The following is an 18,991-nucleotide window of genomic DNA, read 5'->3' on the forward strand; positions in this document are numbered from 1 at the left end:
GTGCCCGTGGTCAAGGTGCCGGGCCGTCAGCACTTGCTGGTTTCCAAGTACACTCCCGCAGCAATCTACCATCAGGGTGACCCAGATCCTGGAGAAGAAGGGTCCTAGACGCTGAGAGGCTCCGACCCAGCCTCCCAGGTAACACAGAGGGGATCCCGGGCTGTCTGGGGTTTCCTGTTCTCCTTCCCAAAGCAAGTTAGTGCAATTCTGTAAACCTACCATGCCAAGCGCTAGTGTAGACACGGGGGCGAATGAAACACTCCTGCTCTCCCCAAGACGCTCGGGGCGTTGAAACAAGGGCACGGGCACCCTGAGCACCACCCATGCCCTTGTGATTGTCCCCTTCTCCCGCCAGCCCTGCACAAGCCCTCGGGTGCTGTGGAAAACGCAGGCCAGGCTGTCCTGAGCCCCACCCCAACGTCCAGCCATGTGCTGGACAGCTCCCTGGGCTGCCCTTGGGGCCCTCACATTCCCGTGGCTCAGGCCAGGGCTGCTGCTGACCACCTCACAGGGTGCAGACAGCCCCACGCCAAGAGCTCTCAGGCCCCAGGGGTCAGTACTGAGGCTGAGGCCCCTCGGGCTGAGGTCACCGGCCCCTCAAGGTAGCAAGTGGGCATCACCTGGCCTTCTCCCCTCCACCCAGCAGCCAGCCCCATGACCACTCGGCCTTCCAGACCTCCGGCCAACCCCTCCTCCCCCTCCTCTGTGCTCCCGTCGCGGAGCACAGGCTCCGGACGCGCAGGCTCAGCGGCCATGGCTCACGGGCCCAGCCGCTCCGCGGCATGTGGGATCTTCCCGGACCGGGGCACGAACCCGCGTCCCCTGCCTCAGCAGGCGGACTCTCAGCCACTGCGCCACCAGGGAAGCCCAAGTCCTTCTTTTTTTTATGGACGTAAAAGTGGTCCCCTCGGTGGTGGTCTCCCCCTGAAGCCTGGTCAGTGTTGCTTTCAAAGTCTCGGGGGCCTTCCCACTCAGAGGCCATTTGCCTTGTCATTTTCAGCTATTGGGCAGGGTCATGGCCAAGTCCTAAGCTCAGGGCAGCATGAGGACCCCTTTCCTGGTGCCGTGACGGGCACACGGTGCTTCGGGCGCATGAGCCCTCTCCTTGCGGAACCACCTTCCACTCGAGACCCCACATCTCCGTTCACGCCCCATCCTGTAGCGGGTCCCTCGCCCCATTCTCTGATGAGTGAATTCCACTCAACGTTCAAGCCCAACCCAGATGTTCCCTCCCCTTGCAGGCACCCCCAGTCCCTCCACTAGAATTAATCTCTCCTGATGACAGTTTCAATTTTCATCACAGCCTGTCTTGAACACGGCTTGTATGTAAGGACGCTTAGGAGTACCTGTGTGTACCTATGCTTATGCACACGTGTGTGTACCTATGCTTATGCACACGTGTGTGTACGCACGATTAGGAGCACATGTGGCTGTGCACCAGCACGTGTGTGCCTCCACTGCCAAACTGGGACTGTCTTGGGGTCAGGATCTGAGTCCCCACCATCTTGGTGTCATTGAAAGCCAGCGCTGTTTGCTGATTGTAGCAGGTGGAATTATGTTCCCGCCCAAAAAGAAAGGTCAGTCCCTAAGCCCTGGTAGCTGTGAATGTGACCTCACTGGGAAATCGGGTCTTTGCAGATGTGATCAAATTTAAATGTGGTCGTATTGGATCAGGGTGGGGCTGTAATGCAAGGACTGATGTCTTGATAAGAAGAGGGAACTTTGGACGCGGGCACAGAGACACCGGGACAGTTCCCTGGGACTCTGAAGGCAGACATGGAGTCACGTGGCGGCAGGCCCAGGGTTGCCACCAGCAGCAGCAGGACGACAGATGCAAAGAAAGGTCCTGCCCTAGAGCCTCTGGAGGGAGCACGGCTCTGCTGACGGACTTCTATACAATGCCTGCCCTCAAGGAACTTTTGGGGCACTAACACGCACATAATTCACTTTTCCTTACTTCTGGAGTTGTCTACGCACCAATCTTCTGTGTCTTTGGGTTTTGTGTCCATAGACAGGGTGCTGGAGTCTGGGCTTTTAGAGACACCGCCGACTCTCTGCTGGTTTCATGAAGTGTCCCTGGAAAGGCCAGGCTTCAAATGACTGGGGTCGTTTGTCCTTCTCTGTTGAGATGTCACCACTGACAAACCATGGGAAGGACATTCTCTAGGTCCCCAGGGGTCAGCAGGCTCCCCAGGAAGTGCTGGGCCCCAAATCCCAGCATCCAGGGACCTGGGTTCTCACCAGCCCCTCTTCCTCTTTCCCTGGAAGAGCCAGTGGCCCAGGGCCTGCCTTGGCCTCTGCAGGGGTCTTGTCAGCTCTCCCGCTGCTCACCCCAGGATCACCGGCACGCAACCACGGACTCGTGTGATCCCCACAACCTGGGCAAAGTATCATTCTACACACATGAGGAAACAGGAGATTTGCCCCACGTCACATGTTTCATACATGTCAGAGCTCAAAGCCCCATCTCCAGGCTCCCAGTCCAGCTCTCATTCCTTGAACCTCACTCCTCACCTCCTTTGGCCAAGAAGGAAGGCTCCCTGGAGGAGGGGGCATTTGGGGACGGAGATGCCTTAGCAGGCTAGCTGTGTGTGTGTGTCCCAGCTTCTGCTTAGCGGCTGGCTTGCCCTTTACTGGGAGATCTTAGAGCTGGAGGGTATTGTAGAGACCACCAGCTCTGGATCAGTGCCACGGGGAGGCCAGGCTGGTCAGCGAGACCCAGCAGGGCAGACGCTGTCAGTTCCGCCTCCCTCTTCTCCTGCTGGTGCCTGGGGCTGCAACAGTTCTGATGCGTCGGGAAGATAAGACTCCACAACTTGGGGACTGACCATCCCTGGTCTCCCTGAGGCCGGCTCCCGGGCGGGCAGCGCGAGTGGCACCGGCAGCCGGATGCGCACTTAAAGGGAGCCAGGTGGTGCCTCACTCGCTCCAAAACTCCACTGCTAGTTCCCTGTCCACTGCTCCTTTCCGGGGAAAGCTGAGCTTCCCCCGCCTGGTTCCACACCCAGCCCCCTCCAGCCCAAAGTCCAGACCAGCCTGCGAGGAGACGCCTCCGACGTCTTGGCTTTTTCAGAGCCGGAGGCACTCCAGGGTGTGCAGAATGGAACCCAGGCTCTCCTTTCGGGAGGGGTGGGCTTTGCCCCGGGCGTGCCTGCAGTTTTGCGCGCGGCGCAGAGGAAGCGCGCCCCGCGCTCTCCCGGGGTCTCGGAGCGGCGGGCCGGAGCTTAGAGTCGGGAGGGCTCTCCAGACTTCAGACGCGCGCCGGCTCCCACCTACCCGCCCGCCTCCCGTCTGGGATTCTCGGGGCCGAGCCGGTTGGCGGGCGGAGAGCGGGTCCGTGCCCGGGCCCCGGCCCCGGGCCGCGGCACTTGTGGGAGGGAGCGGCCGGGCGGGCTGGTCGGACAGGTCCCGAGCAGGAAGTCCCCACCCCCGCCCCGCACCGCTCCGCGCGGCCCGGGCTCTCGTCCACCCGTCCGTCCGTCGGAGCATAGGTGCGGCGGCCCGTCCTGGGCGCGCGGCCGGGTGGCCGGGGCGGGGACCGGGGCGGCTCCTTCTGCGACGCGCCTACCCACAGGCCAATCCGGGGCAGCAGGCGGCGCGCGGCTGCGCGGGACGCAGGCCGGGGGGATAAGAGGCCAGGTGAGCCTACCTGCGCCTGGCGGGCGGGTTGCGCGCGGGGCGGCGCCGAGCGGACACGAAGCACGCGGCGGGCGCCCGGGCTCCGGCGACATGTCAGTCAGCAGGAAGAACTGGGCCAAGCTGTCCAGGTGAGCCCGGGGGCCTGGCCGCCCCTGGGGGCCACAGAGTCGGGGCCACACCTGGCAGCTCGCAGGTGTTCCGCCTGCCCCACCGCCTCTTTCCTCCCCTTGGGAGCTAAGCCATAAGCAGGGTGCCTGGGGTGGGCTGTCGGCCCCTAGAGGCCGGTTCGGGGCACTGGGGAGGCGTTCTGGAGTTATGGCCCAGCCTCATTTCCCGAGAAGCCCCCTGACGGCCCGCGTTTCTCTGTAGAGAGTTTGAGGGGCCCCGCCCTGGGAGGAGGAGGGGGCGCCGTGCCAGGAGCGGGGCAGCGCCACCGGGGAGCGTTGGTGAACAGCACCGGGTGGTGGTGGGGGGACAGATGCCCTCCCACTGATGAGGCTCGCGTTCCGAGTGTGGCATTTCGGGGTGGGGTCTGGGCTGGGTGACCTCGCCACAGCTTCTGCCCCCCTCTGGGCTTCAGCCTTTATTTGTGAGCTTATCCTCCCCAGGGCCTGGGCACTGGGTGTCGTATCCCTGCCTGCGGGACATCTGTCAGGGTCAGAGAAGCCTGGGGGCGTGTCCAGAAGGCAGCCCCCCTCATGTGGTTGGTGACCCCTGAACCCCTTGGGGCCACCCTGCACCTCCCCCCAGAGGTGTTTCCATGAGCATCTTCACCTGCGACCCCCCCCCCCGCACTGCCCCCTCAGGAGACTGAGGCTCACGTAGTAGATGGGAGCCCAGAAGGTTCTAGCGGGTAGAAGGCCACCCCTCTCAGGTGGGCGTGTGGGTGGAGACCCAGGCTGCCTTTACAGGCACGGAGCGGCCCCCCCAGGCCTTCCCCAGCAAGGCCTCTGGCTCTCCCCACCCCCTTCCCAAGGGCTCCAGAGCTTCTCCAGGGCCGCGGGCCTCCCAGACCCTCAGACCTCACTGCTCTGAAGCACAGTTGCCCGGTCACCCCGCTGCAGAGGGGCCCGCGGGGTCTAGAAAGGGGAAGGATACGCCCCAAGAAAGGAGGAGCTCGGTGCCCTAGACAGGGGCCCGGCCGCCTCAGAGGCTGGACACACCCAGGGAGGGTCTGTACTGTGGGTGGAGCTGGGGGTCAAGGTCTCGGACTCTGCGTGTGGGTCACGGTGCCGGCGTTGACGTGGGAGCGTCTCTGCTTCCAGGCGGGGCCTGTCTGTTGGGGTGTGTAGTGTGGACACGTCTGGGTGGATGGTAAGTTCTGACGTTGCCGAGTTTGGGCCTTGGGAGTCCGAGTCCATTTGGATGTCCATTGAAGACCACAGCGCAGGGCATTGGGCTAAAAACACAAAGCAGGGCTTCCCTGGTGGCGCAGTGGTTGAGAGTCCACCTGCCGATGCAGGGGACACGGGTTCGTGCCCCGGTCCGGGAGGATCCCACATGCCGCAGAGCGGCTGGGTCCGTGAGCCATGGCCACTGAGCCTGCGCATCCGGAGCCTGTGCTCCGCAACGGGAGAGACCACAACGGTGAGAGGCCCGTGTACCGCAAAAAAAAAAAAAAAAAAAAAAAAAAAACCAAACACAAAGCAGACATGGCTGAGTCAGGAGCCCCCGGTCTGCTGGGATGTGTGTGACTTTGTGTCTGAGACATGCCCGGATGTGTGTCAGGGTGTGCGCCAGGTGGCAGTGGGGCGCTGGAACTTTTAAAGTGCGAGCAGGGTCTGGTCTTAGCTGGTCCCCTGCTCAGATGGTCCCAGTCTCCCGTGGCTGCAGGGGGGGCCGGGGCGGGGTTGAGGCGATCGCCAGGCAGCGGGAAGCCCCGGGGACCAGCCCTGGCCCCGCCCCCTGGCCCTCCCCAGCCCTGTGGGCAGACACAGCTGTGGCCAACGCTCGCCCCTGAGGCAGCTGGAGCCGAGGACCCTCCCGCCCTACTGCTCCCTGGCGAACAAGCCTCAGCTGGCAGGAGGGAAGGGCCGTGAGTCACTGTCAACGGAGCCTCCCAGGCCGTCCCGGGGTCGGGTTTGGGGGGGCGCTGAGGAGGGTGCGAGGAGCGTGGCCCCAGACGGGGCCCAGGTGGGCAGCTGAGGGCCAGCCTGCCGCCTGTCCTTGGCGAGTAGAAATTCAGACGCTCGAGCCCTGGGGCGGGGCAGTGGTGAGCTGCCTGGCCGGGTGCCCTGGTCAGCAGCCTTGCCCTCTCCTCCCTGGGCTGGCCTGGTGAGGGTGAGGCTGGGCGGGCTCGTCGGCGGGGGCCCAGGGGTGGGTCTGGAGCAGCGGGGGGGGGGGGGCAGGATTAATCATCTCCCTGCCTGGGTCTTGAGCAGCCTGCCACCTCCCGAGCTGCTCAGCTCTCCCTGACACCTCTCCCTAGACCAGCAGGGCTAGAAGGGACCTCATGGACCACCCGGCGTGGCCCCTCGTCGCGTGGAAGGCCTGTCCCCCCTCAGAGGCTGCAGACTGGCCCAAGGTCACGCAGCTAATCAGAACTGCGTCTCTCAGCCCGGTGCCAGGCCTGAGCTCCCTTTTCTCCTTCCAAGTTCCGCAAATCCTTGCTCTTTGAGCCCCAGGCTTCCACAGAATGCTCTGGGGCAGCCTTCACACCCTTCCCCTGCTTTAACCAGGGCAGCTGAGCCTCGGTCTGTCGTATAATGGGTTCCTATGTGCGATTCAACTGGGGAAAGAAGGGTTCTCCTGGTAAAGCTGCCAGCACTTACACCCCTGCACTCAGCTGCTGCTGACTGCGAGGATAGAGCTCAGGAAGCGTGGCCCTTGGGAGGGAGCAGAGCCAGCTCTGGCCTGAGCAGCAGGGCAGAAGGTCTTCCAGAACTAGTTAAGGGAGAAGGAGGTCCCTTGCCCTAAGAATGGAGCCGGTGAGGTCCGGAGTAGGGCGGCTAGCAGTCCTACCTGGAGGCAAAGAGAGGGATGTGTGTCCCCAGAGGAGGGCCAGGAGGTGGAGGAAAGGGCTGTTGAGAGGGAGCTGGTGGCGGGACGGCCGCCCAGGGCTGCGGCATCAGCTGGTGACAGTGGCTGGGACTCCCCGGGGTGCGGGACCTACACGGTCCACCCTGGCCTGGCCCTGGCGCCCGAGAGGGTGATGTGTTGGCGGCTGGGTTTCCCCAACCCTGCTTCCCCAGGCTGCGCCACGAGCTCAGGCCCGTGCTGGGCTGGAGGGTCCCACACTTTCCGGGGCCCTCCCGGACGCCCCTTGCTCCCCCTGCCTCTTCAGCGGCTGGGCTCCCGAGAAGGTGGCAGGACATCCTTCCGGGCCTTTAGCCGTGTGCCTAAGAGGCTGGCCCATGTTGGAAGCTTCGTTCCTTCTGTTACTGGCTGGCCTGTCCTGGGAACGTTATCGACCCCCGTGAGCCTCAGAGTCCTCACCTGCAGAATGGGGGGGACCCGCCCGTCCCTCAGGGCTGCCGGGGGCCTCTTATCAGAGGTATCTGGGAGCCGCTGGGAGCAGCGCCCAGCGTTGTGTGAGCACATGTCAGAGCCCGCGCTCCTGCCCTTATTTATTGATTGGTTAGTCACCGTAGTCAACAGGTACTGTGTGCTCCTGAACGAAGCCCTTCGTTGCTGTTTGTTTGTTCCTGGGGCTCCCGTGGAGCCGCCCAGAAGCCTGGCCTTCACCCCTCCTGCCCTCTCCTCCCCATTTTCTCCTCTTTAGAGGAGGAGCTCTTTGCTTGGTGGAGACAACGTTTCTCCCGGGGTGGGGGTGAGGGGTGACCACGTCCCCTGGGTGAGCGGCGGGGTCTTGGGGCAAAGCTGGGGGTCACTCGAGGACGGGCCCCGAGACCCTCAGGGCGGGGACCCGTCTGGGCTGAGTCACTTCCCGAGACCAGGCTCTGACGGATCACACACCGCCTTGTCCCAGGTCCCACAAACAGGTGGCTCCCCTGAGGGCTGAGCGGCCTGTGCTCAGGCCCAAGGCATCCTGGGGGCTCCAGCCCAGGTGCGCCTGGCGGGGGAGGTGCCCCCGCTCGGTGGGCCGGTCTCCCTCGGGGTGGTGGGGTCCCTCAGCTTTGCAGGGCACAGCTGACCCCACACTGTGCACTCAGTTCGGTGGGTCCAGAGGAAAGCGAGCTGAAGTGGACCTTTCTCATCTGGACCCGGGCAGCGAGGAAGGGGTGGGGCATTGGGGCCTGGCCAGAAGGAACCATGGGTTCCCGTGGAGTGAGTGAGTGAGTGAGTGAGTGAGTGAATGAATGAATGATCACGGAGGCCCTGGGGAATCTGGTTTAAACCCCGTGGTCAAGGCCGTGGGTCCTAGATTGGAGCCCTGCCCCATCCCCACGCAGGTGGAGTACAGACCTGAGGAGCAGGAGGAGCTGAGGTTTTCACCAAGAGCTACCCTGACACCAGACTTGGGCGGTTCTGGAAGGTTGCCTGGGGCGATGGGCGGATTGCCGTTCGGGGGTGCCTAGGCTTTGCTCCCCCTTTGCGCTCTTGCTTATCGAGGCGGAGATCTGGCGGACCCCGCCCACCCAGGGGGGAGGAACGCCCTGGCCTCCGAGGTTGACACTTGCACTCGGTTCCACATTTGGTGGCGCCTGTGCGGTCCGCGTGCCGTGGTGGATGCGCCCCGTCCTGTGGTCTTTTCTCTCCCTGCAGGGCAGCTTCTTCACACTTTCTTTTCAAACCTTTCGTCCCCTCTCCGCTCTGCCCCATTGGCCCATCTTGAAAAAGAAAACATGACTTAAGATCTGTGTGTTTATTGTACGTAGATGACACCTCAATTAAGACAGCAATCTTGGCGTCCACGTCCCCCTCCAGGTACCGTCTCATCTTGGTGTCTTTTCTTCTCGTTAAACCTTCTCAGCAGAGTTGCCGGCCGTCGCCAGCTCCTCTTTCGCGGGTCCCCTTCTCCCCTTGCTCGTCCAGTCGGGTTCTTTCTAAGGGTCCGGAAGCCTCTGTGCTCAACACTGCCTCCTGGCGGTCTTGCCCTTCCAGCGGTGCGGACAGGGCTGGCCCCTCCCCAGCTCAGCCCCTCCCGGGCTTCCTCCCGCGGGCATCTCGCCAGACCCCTCCCCCGCGGTGGTCCCCAGCCTTCTAAGAGCGGACGCCGGGCGCTGCTCAGGCCAGAGAATCTAGCTTTCCTTGACTTTTCTCATTCCCTCGCCCCTCACCCCATCCAGCCCGTCAGCAAACCCACCTGGCTCTGTCTTCAAAATGTGTCCCGAATCCATCACTTTTCCCATCTCACGGTCACCACCCCAGGTAACATCACCGTAGCTCGCGCCCTGGCAAGGCCCCCGACCCCCACCCCCGGCCCAGTCCCTCTCCTTTGCCTTCTGCAGTCCTGTCACCATACAGCAGCTGGAGAGGTTTAAAATAGTGGCCATAATAAGTCTTACCATGTCCGCCTCGGTGTGAAACTATCCAGGGTCTTCCCACACCCTGGAATAAACCCATGCGCTCCCCCGTCCCTTCTGCCCTGGCTCCCGGCCCCTGAGCACAGCCGTCCGGCCGAGGCCTGCGCTGTGCTACCCCCTCTCCCTGGAACGCGGCCACCAGCCCCTCTGGTCCTTGGGGCCCTCTCCGCTCCAGGCGCCTTCTCTCGTCCGCCGTCTCTTCCTGACGTTTTGTTCACGGGCGGGCTCGTTGCTCCCTGTCTGACTCCCCCACCTGGCACGCGCCCCAAAGGGCAGAACCCCGTCGGGCTCCTTCCCGGTCCCCGGAACCTGCCTGCCTGTAGACAGTGCTCAAAACGTGTGAGTTCAGTGACGATCAGATCAGCAGACGTGATGCTGGACTTGGAATAAAAGATCAGGGCCGTCGTGTGGGTGCTCCTCCTGGGGAGGAACACGGAGGCAAGGAAGGGACCTGCGTGCGGGCAGGAGGGCCAAGCAGAGGCCCTTCTCCTCCCAGCCCTCACGGCCTAAGCTTCTCCTGCGGCTCTGGGTGAAGCACGGCCTCCCTGCCCTGCAAGCCCCCACCTCTGACCACCAGGCTTGCTCGTCCCTCCCCTCTGCCTGGGCCTCGGGTTTCTGCCGGCCCTGGCCTGTCCCCCTTCCTGAGATCCAGCCCACGTTCAGGCTCTGCTGGGGCCTCTGCTGACGCTGCGGCCCCAATAACCCTTCCCTCCCTGCGCAGAGCTGGGGGGCTACTGGTGGACACACTTGTCTTTCTCAGTATTTGGCAGGTGTCTCCGAGGCAGGGGCCCTGCCCTGGTCTGTGAAGCCGCAGTTTCCGACGGGGCGCTGGCCCAGCACAGTTCCTTTGGGATATTTGCTCTTTGGTTGGGATGGAGGGTGGGGATGGGTTGGGAGGAGGTAGGTGGATAAGGATGACGGGTGGGCAGGGCAGGGCGGTGGAGGTGATGGGGGAGGGCTGTTTGCAGGGACAGGAGGTTGGGTGGCTGCGTGATTGACGGCGGGGGTGGCTGGCTGGCAAGCCCTGTGATGCAGGAACCAAAAGCAGGGTGTGGCCCCTGCCCCCGGCACCCGAGAGCTGGTTCTCGGGAGCCAAAGAGGCTGCCGGGGCTCCTGGGAGGTGAAGGGAGTGCTGCCGGGCCCTCCCCGGCTGTAACCGGTCTCAGCGGGGAGTCTCCCCCTCTGGAGAGCCGAGAAGTCCCACGGGGAGCTGTGTAGCTGAGGTCATTTCTCTGCGATTGTCCACTGAGGGATGTCATCTAAGTCCCCGGACCAGAGAGAGAGGGCAGCTTGTCAGGTTCACCCACCTCCTTCAGGCAGAGCTGCACCTGCCCTCCCACATCCCTGGGCGCCCCAGAGCAGGGGCCCCCATCCACCTCGGGGGTCCAGGGTGGAGTCCAGCCCAGCGCCCCCCTGGGGGTGTCGCTGCGTAGGCTGGGGTGGCGGGCCATGTGGGCTGCACTGACCCCTGTCCCCCCCTAGCCTGGCCAGGCAGTGGACCCTGGAGGACGAAGAGGAACAGGAGAGGGAACGGCGGCGGCGACACCGGAGCCTGAGCTCCACCGCAGACGACCAGGTGGCCCAGCTGGCCCAGGACGGAGACGCGGCGGCCCCAGAGAGGTGCGGGGGTGGGGAGGCGGTGTCCCGGTCCCGGATGACGGGCGGGAACCAGGCTGGACTTCCGTGGGTCCTACCCTCACCAGGACAGCCAGTGAGACCAGTGTTGATGAGACGCGCAGCCTTTGCTGGACGTTTTGTGAGCGTAGCTCAGTCCTTCCCGGCTCCCGAGAGGGAGGGTCCTGACCCGTCTCACAGGTGGAGAAGCTGGTCAGAGAGCACACGGGTTGTCCACCCGGAGAGCGGGGGCCACGGGTGTCGTCCACATCTGTCGGGCCCCGGGGCCAATTCTCTGCGTTCAAGCCGGCTGCCTCCCTCTAACCCGGACCCTCCGTGGTCCGCCTCTGACCGCAGGAGCGCGGGGGCCGGTCTGGCCACCAGCTCTGAGGGTCGAGAGGGGAAGGCGGAGAAGGGCCTTGTTCACCGGATGCTCCTGTCTGTCAGGACGGCGCCCGCTCCTGCCATGAGTCTCCTCTCGCCTCCGAACAAGCCCAGTCTGCAGGCTGGGAAACAGGCTCAGACAGTGAACTAACCTGCTAACCTGCTCCAAGTCTCACGGCGAGCAGGTGGTGGGGACGGAAGAGGCTCCTTTGCTGGAGGCTGAGGGCCTCTCGTGTTGCCCTTGTTCCCCTGGGTCCCCCAGAGGCGGGGCCACAAGGTGTGCGTCCTGAGCTGCACGCGGTGGCTGACAGGGGCCGGGAGGCACGTCAGAGGCCTGGGCTCTACTCCCAGCTCCACCGCCCATTAGCTGTGTGACCTGTACCTGCTCCCTGGCTGTCTCTGGTCCTGATCTAAGCCGCAAGGGCGGGGCCTGGCACAGATGAGGTGTTTGTTATTGGGGCTGAGCATGGCATGGTCGCACCTTTCAGGGGTTTATGCATTTCTTTGAAAAGCATCATGTGCTTTGTTCAAAGGATACCTCAGAAGCCCGATGCGTAAAGCAGATAAAAGGGTTCCTGATTTAAGCGATGGTGGTTCCAGCGGGGCCCTCGGCCTTCCTTTCTCGCACCTCCCACATGGCCCCAGAGGCATCTTCACTGGGTCGGAGGGCACCCCAGGGCCCCTCCCACCTCTGCCGGCCTCTGACTCTGTCTCCCGCCCCATCTCCCATCTTTCGACTCAGACTGCTGAGCGTGGAGGAAACGGAGGTCTCCCCCCAACCACCCCTAGACTCCAGCGGTGAGGACGTGTGGGCCGTCCTCAGGGCACGGCAGGAGCGGAGGCAGAGGCAGCGGGAGGCGGAGGTCGCACAGGCCCCCGTCCGGGAGCAGCAGGACACAGAGGAGGAGGATGGCGCGGGCACTGGGCAGGCGGGGCAGCTGCCCCCAGCGCCCGAGAAGGAGATGGGGCTGCTGCTTCGCCGGAGACTGAGCCGGGAGCGGCAGAGCTCCTGGGTCCGGGAGGAGGAGAGCTTGGTGGGCAGGGAGCCGGGATGCAGCAGGAAGGGGGGCTCAGAGAAGCCCTCTGCCCCAGAGAAGACATTAGCGCCCGAAAAGAGCCTGGACTCCAAGGAAGTCTCCACCTCCGGGAAGACTGCCAGCCCTGAGAAAGTGTCTGTGTCCCAGAAGATTGCAGTGTTGGAGAAAAGAACCATCTCGGGAAAGACGTTGGTTCTGGAAGAAACAAGTGTCTTGGAGAAGCTGCCCTCCCCAGGGAAGACGTCGGACTCAGAAAAGAGACTGACGTCTGAGAAAGCAGCAGTCTTTGAGAAGACCCCGGCCCCTGAGATGCGGCGGGCCCCGGCGAGGGCGGCGGCCCCAGGGCAGCCCCGGGCCCAGGAGCGGCCAGCCTCTGCGCAGAGCCCGTCCACCCCCAAGGCGCAGGGGAGGGCCGGCCCCAAGCAGGAGCCCCCGCCCTCGGCGGGGCTGCGGGGGCAGGGGGCAGAGCGTCCGGCTGGGACTTGCCACCTCCCACCCATCACTCTGCAGGTTGGCGGTGCCCCTGCCCGCCCGCCCCCCGCCCTCCGCCCTCCCTTCTAGTCCTGTCCTCCCGCCTCTAGGCCGGCCTCGGCAGTTCCCTCTCCCTACCTGCTCCACCACGGTCAGGATAGCGGACCCGGGGGCGGGGGCATCAGCTGTGCAGCGGGGAGCACCTGGTACCCCGTACCCCATCCTCAGCCAGGGCCCAGACTGCAGGCCCTCGTGGACCCGTGGGAAGCCTCAGATCCTTCTAGAAGTCCCCCTGAAAGCCCTGCCTCGTGGCCTGGCCCCGGGACTGGGTCCGCCCTCCCCACAGCAGAGGGGCAGGAGGCACGGGACTGTCTTGCTACCTGCTTCCCCCTGCAGCTCCTGGGATGGGCCAGGCCAGTGGTGCCCCGTGGCAGGTCGGGATTGGGGTGCCCTGGCCTTCCGTGTGATACTCCCTCTTCTCCATCCAGTTGAAAATCCCCAGCAAGGAGGACGAGGCGGACACACCCTCGCCCACCCAGGCCACCTACAGCAGCTCCCTGAAGCGCTCCAGCCCCAGGACCATCTCCTTTAGGGTGAGGCCCGGGTCCCTTTGTCTCCCGTCCGCTGGAGGGCAGCCCCCCTTACGGCCCAGGGCCCCGGGTTAGACACCAGGGACGTTGTAGCAGACACAGGGCTTTTGGGTGCCCGAGGGTGGCCGAGAGCAGATGCGGCTGGATCAAGTGAAGCACCGGTTAGTGGCTGGAGGCGGGTGTGGACGAGACCCAGCAGCCCCAGGTGGTGGGCACAGCTAGCCTGCAGGAGGGCGGCGCAGGAGGACTGCGGGGAGAGCCCCTCCTCCGGGAGGGCAGGTGGGGGGAGCCATGGGCTGTCCCGGTGCCTGCCGCCCTGCCTTGCCCCAGGAGTACAGATCACGTGGACCGGGGCTGGTCCTGTCGCTTTACGGCAGAATTTACTCCTGGTTTCTCTGTTGACTGGGTCACTCACTCACTTTTTGACGGTCTGTGCGCTGTGCCAGGCCCTGGGGAGAGGCAGGAGACCTGCTGCCGGCCGGTGCCTGTCCCTGCCCCTGCCCTACGGGGCTCGGGGCGGTGGGGAAGCAGGCAGGAAGCAGGTGGTTGCAGCCGCCCCAAGAAGACCTGGGGGCGTCAAGGAGGGGCTGCTGACCCGGCCTGGTGGGTGGGGCCGTGTCCCAGACCCTTTAATGAGGGTTGGACTGGGAGTTGAACGGAGGTGGGGGGGAGGCCCCAGGAGGGGGATGTGTTCTGACAGCTGAGCCCTCCCTTGAGGAGGCCGAGGCTGACCCCACTCGTGGGCACCTTCCTTCTCGTTTCAGATGAGCCCCCGGAGAGACCACTCAGAGGCAGCCTTAACCCGCAGGTCAGGGGCCTGGAAGCTCTGTCCTCTCCCGTCTGCTCCGTCCTGCTTGTGCTGCAGGGTTAGCAGGAGGGACTGAGGCCCGAGATGTGGCGCAGGGGAAGGGATGGGGGGAGCTGCTTGGAGGAGGCGGGGCTTGGGCGGGGCTGTCCTGAGGCACAGGGGTGCGGAGGGAGACTGACCAGTGCAGGAACGGGATGAAGCCGCTTCAGCAGGCGGGGCGCGGGCGCCCGGGACTCTGCAAGCTTGACGAGCGCTTCCACCTCCCCCCTACCCCTGCCTCCGCCCACAGCGTCCATGCAAGCAGCTGGAGGACTGTATGTTTTTCTAAAAAACAACAACAACAAATGGGGTCTGAAGAGTAGCTGTGCTCATGCGTTGGGAGTTTCATGCTCATGCATTGCATCCGTCTGCCCCCAGACTATCTCTAGGGCAGCAGTGCTGGGCGAGGACTGGGGGTGGGGATGGGTGCTGGGGTACAAGGTGGATGAGACATGCTGCTGCCCTCGAGCAGCTCACATCAGACATGAAATGTGCAAGAGCCCCACAGCACGGAGGTGCCGGGACGGGCATGGGAACGGACGGCTGGAGCCCCTCATGGCTGCGGGAGCTCGGCCCTCGAGAGCTGGGGACTCTGTCCCAGAGCGATTGGCATCTGAAAGGACTTGGACTAGAGGGAGATTTCCCAGCAGGAGGAAGCTTTGAATCGAGGGGACAGCATGAGGAAAGGCATGGAGTATGACCCACACGGTGTCCGGTTGGCCGGCTCCTCGGCGTGGTGTCAGGAGGGCAGGCACCGCCGGGTCATGAGTCTCGTACGCTTGTCCGGTGGCCTGAGGACGGGTTGGGGTTGGTCGGGGGTGGGGCAACCTGGTGGCCGGTGTCCTGCTGAACGCACTGTCTCTAGGGAGGACAGGGGAGTCCCCGGAGTCTGTAGATCGTCACTTTGGCCAAGTCGTCACGGTCTCACTCGGTGACTGAGGCCACATGCCGAAGCGCTGGGGGTGTGGGCGCAGGCCTGGTCTCCCTTGGGGCGGGGGGGGTCTCACCTGGCTCGCCTTGTCCTGCCTTTCCGTCCCACAGCAGCAGCATGAAGATCCCAGCCAGCTCCTTCACACTGGGCCAGAAGCTGGAGAGATACCACACGGCCGTACAGGTGGGTGGGGCCGGGCGCCTGCCCTGCGTGGTGGGCGTGGTCAGCGCCCATCCTCAAGGGTCAACGGCTTGTGCTCTCTGCTTTCAGAGCTCGGAGTCAGTCAGGGCTCCGGGCCCCTCCCGCGCCGAGTTCTTGGTGGCTCCCGTGGACGTCGCCAGCAAGCGCCGCCTCTTTGAGAAGGAGCTGGTGGGTCAGGGCCGGGGAGGAGCAGCCTCCAGCCGGAAGGTGAGCGGCTCAGGTGTCTGCAAATCCCGGCCCCTGGTCTGGGCAGTGCCAGACAGCTCTGCGTCTTCGTGCGTCAGTTTGGGAGCACCTGCCGCTGACTTGAGTTCCCTGCCACTCGTGAGCCCCCGTCCCCCTGGCTGTGCGCACAGCCCCAGTGAGGGGGGGGGGGCGGGCCCGGCGCCCTGGGCTGGATGGGTGTGGGCAAGGTACAGGCCCCTGGAGATGCCCACCCGACCCCGACACGGAAGCTGTCTTTTCAGGAGAACTTGCGGCTCTCGGGGGTTGTGACGTCCAGGCTCAACCTGTGGATCAGCAAGACGCAGGAGTCAGGAGATGGGGACCCGCAGGTACCTCCTGAGGCCTCACCACAGGCCCTTTCATGGCAGAATGACCTGCCAGAGGGGGGCAGCCCCAAAAGTAGTGGACGTATTCTGGGCGTGGGAACGGGGTTGGATAAGCCTGCGGGCTGGAAGGCAGAGAGGAGGAGGAGGGTCTGGGGTCCTCCCTTGGGAGGGGGAGGGGTCTGGGGTCCTCCCTCGGGAGGGGGAGGGGTCTGGGGACCCCTGTGCCGTAAGCCTGAGCCTCTGGTCTCCACCCTGATGCCTGCAACGAGGAGGAGCAGAAAGAGTCGGCAGCCGCCAGGAGGATCCAGTGGAGGAAGAAAGTGGACTCCCTGGATGCCAAGGTGAGGGCAGGGGTGGCCGCCCTGCGGAGACGCCACATGCCCAGCGCCACTCACACCGACTGGCCTGTGTTTGCACAGCCCCGTTCTCAGGCTGGGTTGTCCCAACCTGGGGAACGCTGGCTGCACCCTCCGCTGGCTTCGCTTCCCCACAGCTGTGCAAGCCCCTACCCCCCTCAACCAGCAGATCTGGGGCCTCTGGCCCAGTGTGGGCGCGGGGCTTGGGGAAAGGGGTGCGTTCCTGTCCAGCCCTAGGAACCCGTCTTGTGCTAATAGCCCTTTGCCCCGTAGGTGTGAGAAGCCTTGTCTCATCACCCCGCTCCCTTTCTGCCTTGGACCTGGGACCAGGAACGTCGGGGGCACTCCGCCAGCTCCTTCTCTGCCCAGCCTCTGGGGCAGGTGTGCCTGGCCCCTTGTCCTGCTGTGGGCACAGCGGATCCTGGGCCCCAGCGCCGGCCTAGGCACAGCACGACTCTCGTCCGCACCTCAGGCCTCGGCGTCCTGTCCAGAGACGGCTTTTCCTGCTGGCCCTTTCCAGGGACAGGGGCACCGTCCTGCAAGAAGCCCCGGGTCCCTGCCCGGTCCGAGCCCAGCAGGTGTCTCCGTGTACCTCTCAGAGGCTGGTCCATCCACTTCGGCCAGGCTGGAAGCATCGCACTGTCTTCCTGGGCCCCGTCCCCTGCTTTGTTCTCCCTCACATCCCCACCTGGTGCTCTGGCCAAGCCATCGTGTGCTCCCCTCCCGCTGTTCTCAGGAAAGAGGTGATAAACTCATTCACTCTCAGGTGTGAGTGACTGATAATACTTTAAAAACGCTTCCTTCCCGGAGGCTTTGCTGTTAATGGGGACCGTCCGCAGCGTGCGGGGAGGGCTGTTTTGGTGTGTAGGGGGGAGGCGTTGCCCTCATCACTTGTCCTCACGTCTAAGGGGGTTGCTACCCAGTTGTCTAGCATGGTGACTTGAGGGGGGCAGAGCTGCCACAAACAGTGCCAGGCCTGCAGTCACATCCCAACACACACGATGCCCAAATCCGGTCCTCCGTTCCTCTAACGTCATGGCTCCTGTGGACTTGGCAGACACTGGGCCAGCTGAGAATCTAGGACAGAGCAAACTCAGAAAGCCCGGTGCCTGTCAAAGCCTTTTGTGCTGTAGTGATAAAGGTAGACGTGTGCGGACAAACATACGTGTGTGTGTGTGTGTGTGTGTGTGTGTGTGTGTGTGTGTGTACATACACACACACGTGTATGTATTTTCTTTTAATCGTTAGAACTAAATTAGAACGCTGTTCCCAAGTGCCCCGGAGCCAGCTGCGGGAACACGGGTGCAGAGCCCACGCCCCCTCTACCCCCGGCCTAGGCCCACCTGGGAAACCCCAGGGCTCCTCAGAGCACAGCTGGAAGGGTCACCAGGCCCCCCAGCCTGTGGGGCAGACACGGCCAGCCTTGTCCAGCCTCTGTGATTCTGAGTGAGGCTCCTGTCTTGCATCCTGGGGTCCAGGGCACAGGAGGCCCTCGGGGCCCCGTCCGTGACCCCAAGCTGGCCCGCCTCCTGCTGGTGGGCTTCCTATGGCCGGCCCTGTGCTGCCCGGAACCGGGGGGCAGCAGGACCTGGAGGGCCTGCCTGGGACGCCCGCACCCACTACCTACTCGAGTTCCAGGACGAAGCCGGGGGCGGGGCAAACACTGCCCAGAGACGCGGGCCCTGCCAGGAGCTCGGGGTTCAGACAGGCGACTGCAGGTTTTTGAATGCTCTCGTTCTAAACTTGGGAAAGTCCCAGCAGGTGAATTTGTCCAGCACAACTGTCCTCTAAACCCTCCCTCCAGCGTGGAGACCTGAGAGCGGGCCGAGGGGCTCCGCTTGGCCCTGGGGATCTGGGTGTCCAGTAGCTGTTGCCCTCGGGGGTGGAGCCCTTGGTGCCCGCGCCCGCGCACTGGGATGCCCATCAAGGGCTGACTGCCGGGCAGGGTGTGGGGGACAGCACCCCACGACTCCTGCCCCCTTGCACGCGTGCATCCCGCCCACGAGGACCCTGCACGCACCCTTATCGGGGGATGGACGCACGCCCAGGATGACTTCAGCTGGCGACAGTGTGAGGACAGAGTGTGCAGCTTGGGGGTGCCTGGGTGACAAGGTGGGGGGAGGCCCCTCGAGGAGGTGACAGCCCACTCCCTCCAGGGACAGAACAGGCCCCCACCCTCCCACCCACGCTCCGGGCCCCGCCTGCCTGCCTTCCTGCCCGGAGACCCGGGACCTCACCAGCAGCCTCTCCTCCTGTGGGTCCTCACATGTGCAAGCACCATAACCAGCATCTGCTTCTTGCAGTAAAATTCTGGCCGAGCACCATCTGTTTTCTCTTCGTTCCCCTCTACCATCAGCACGAGGAGGTGACGTTACATCTGTTTGCAGGGACGGGGCGTCCACGGCAGGTCGGATGTGGTGGCTGGAGGGTGGCTAGCCTCACCGGCTGAGCGACTGCCGCCCACGGTCCGAGTCAAATTCCCACCTTAGGACACTTACTGAGAGCCTCACACAGTCAGTCCACGGATGCCAAGAACCTACCAGGTGTTCCCTGTGGGGATTCAGGTGGCCAGATCTCTGTCCCGGGCATCCGTGCAAGCGAATTACGTCCCGCTTGAAGGATTGTTGAGCTCACAAGGAACCCACTGAAGTAGCTCAAGTTAAGGGAGGGCTTAGGAAAAGCGATTCCTAAATTCCAGGAGATTCCAGGCCAGGACGCAAGACGAGGCTAAGGTCCTGGTGGGCTGACCAGGAGAGCGGGGGGTGGGGCATCCCCCCTCTTTCCCGACAGCTTGGCTGCACTCACTGTTCCTCCCTGATCCCCGGGAAGCCGGCAGCAGGCTTGTGGCTTCAGCCTGCCCCGCCCCGGATCTGCTGGCAGCGTAAAGGGCCCCATGGCAGGGATTGAGCCTGGAGGTGGGGAATCAGACCACTGGGCTCAGAGG

The 18,991-nt window shown here is 64.1% G+C and overlaps 1 protein-coding gene across 1 annotated transcript; it reads left to right on the plus strand.

Moving 5' to 3' along the window:
- Positions 1-5,348: 5,348 nt before the first annotated feature.
- On the plus strand, positions 5,349-16,803 carry LAD1 (ladinin 1; the record flags this gene model as incomplete). The annotated part of the gene is made up of 10 exons (XM_082832488.1): positions 5,349-5,674; positions 10,548-10,685; positions 11,806-12,610; positions 13,060-13,164; positions 13,926-13,969; positions 15,050-15,122; positions 15,210-15,347; positions 15,608-15,694; positions 15,961-16,032; positions 16,321-16,803. The coding sequence occupies 10 exons, from the start codon at positions 5,349-5,351 to the stop codon at positions 16,324-16,326; spliced, it is 1,794 nt and encodes a 597-aa protein (XP_082688614.1). The 3' UTR covers positions 16,327-16,803.
- Positions 16,804-18,991: the final 2,188 nt, after the last annotated feature.

The sequence above is a fragment of the Leucopleurus acutus genome (genome assembly GCF_964270905.1).
Source record: "Leucopleurus acutus genome assembly, chromosome: 2".
Taxonomy (NCBI): domain Eukaryota; kingdom Metazoa; phylum Chordata; class Mammalia; order Artiodactyla; family Delphinidae; genus Leucopleurus; species Leucopleurus acutus.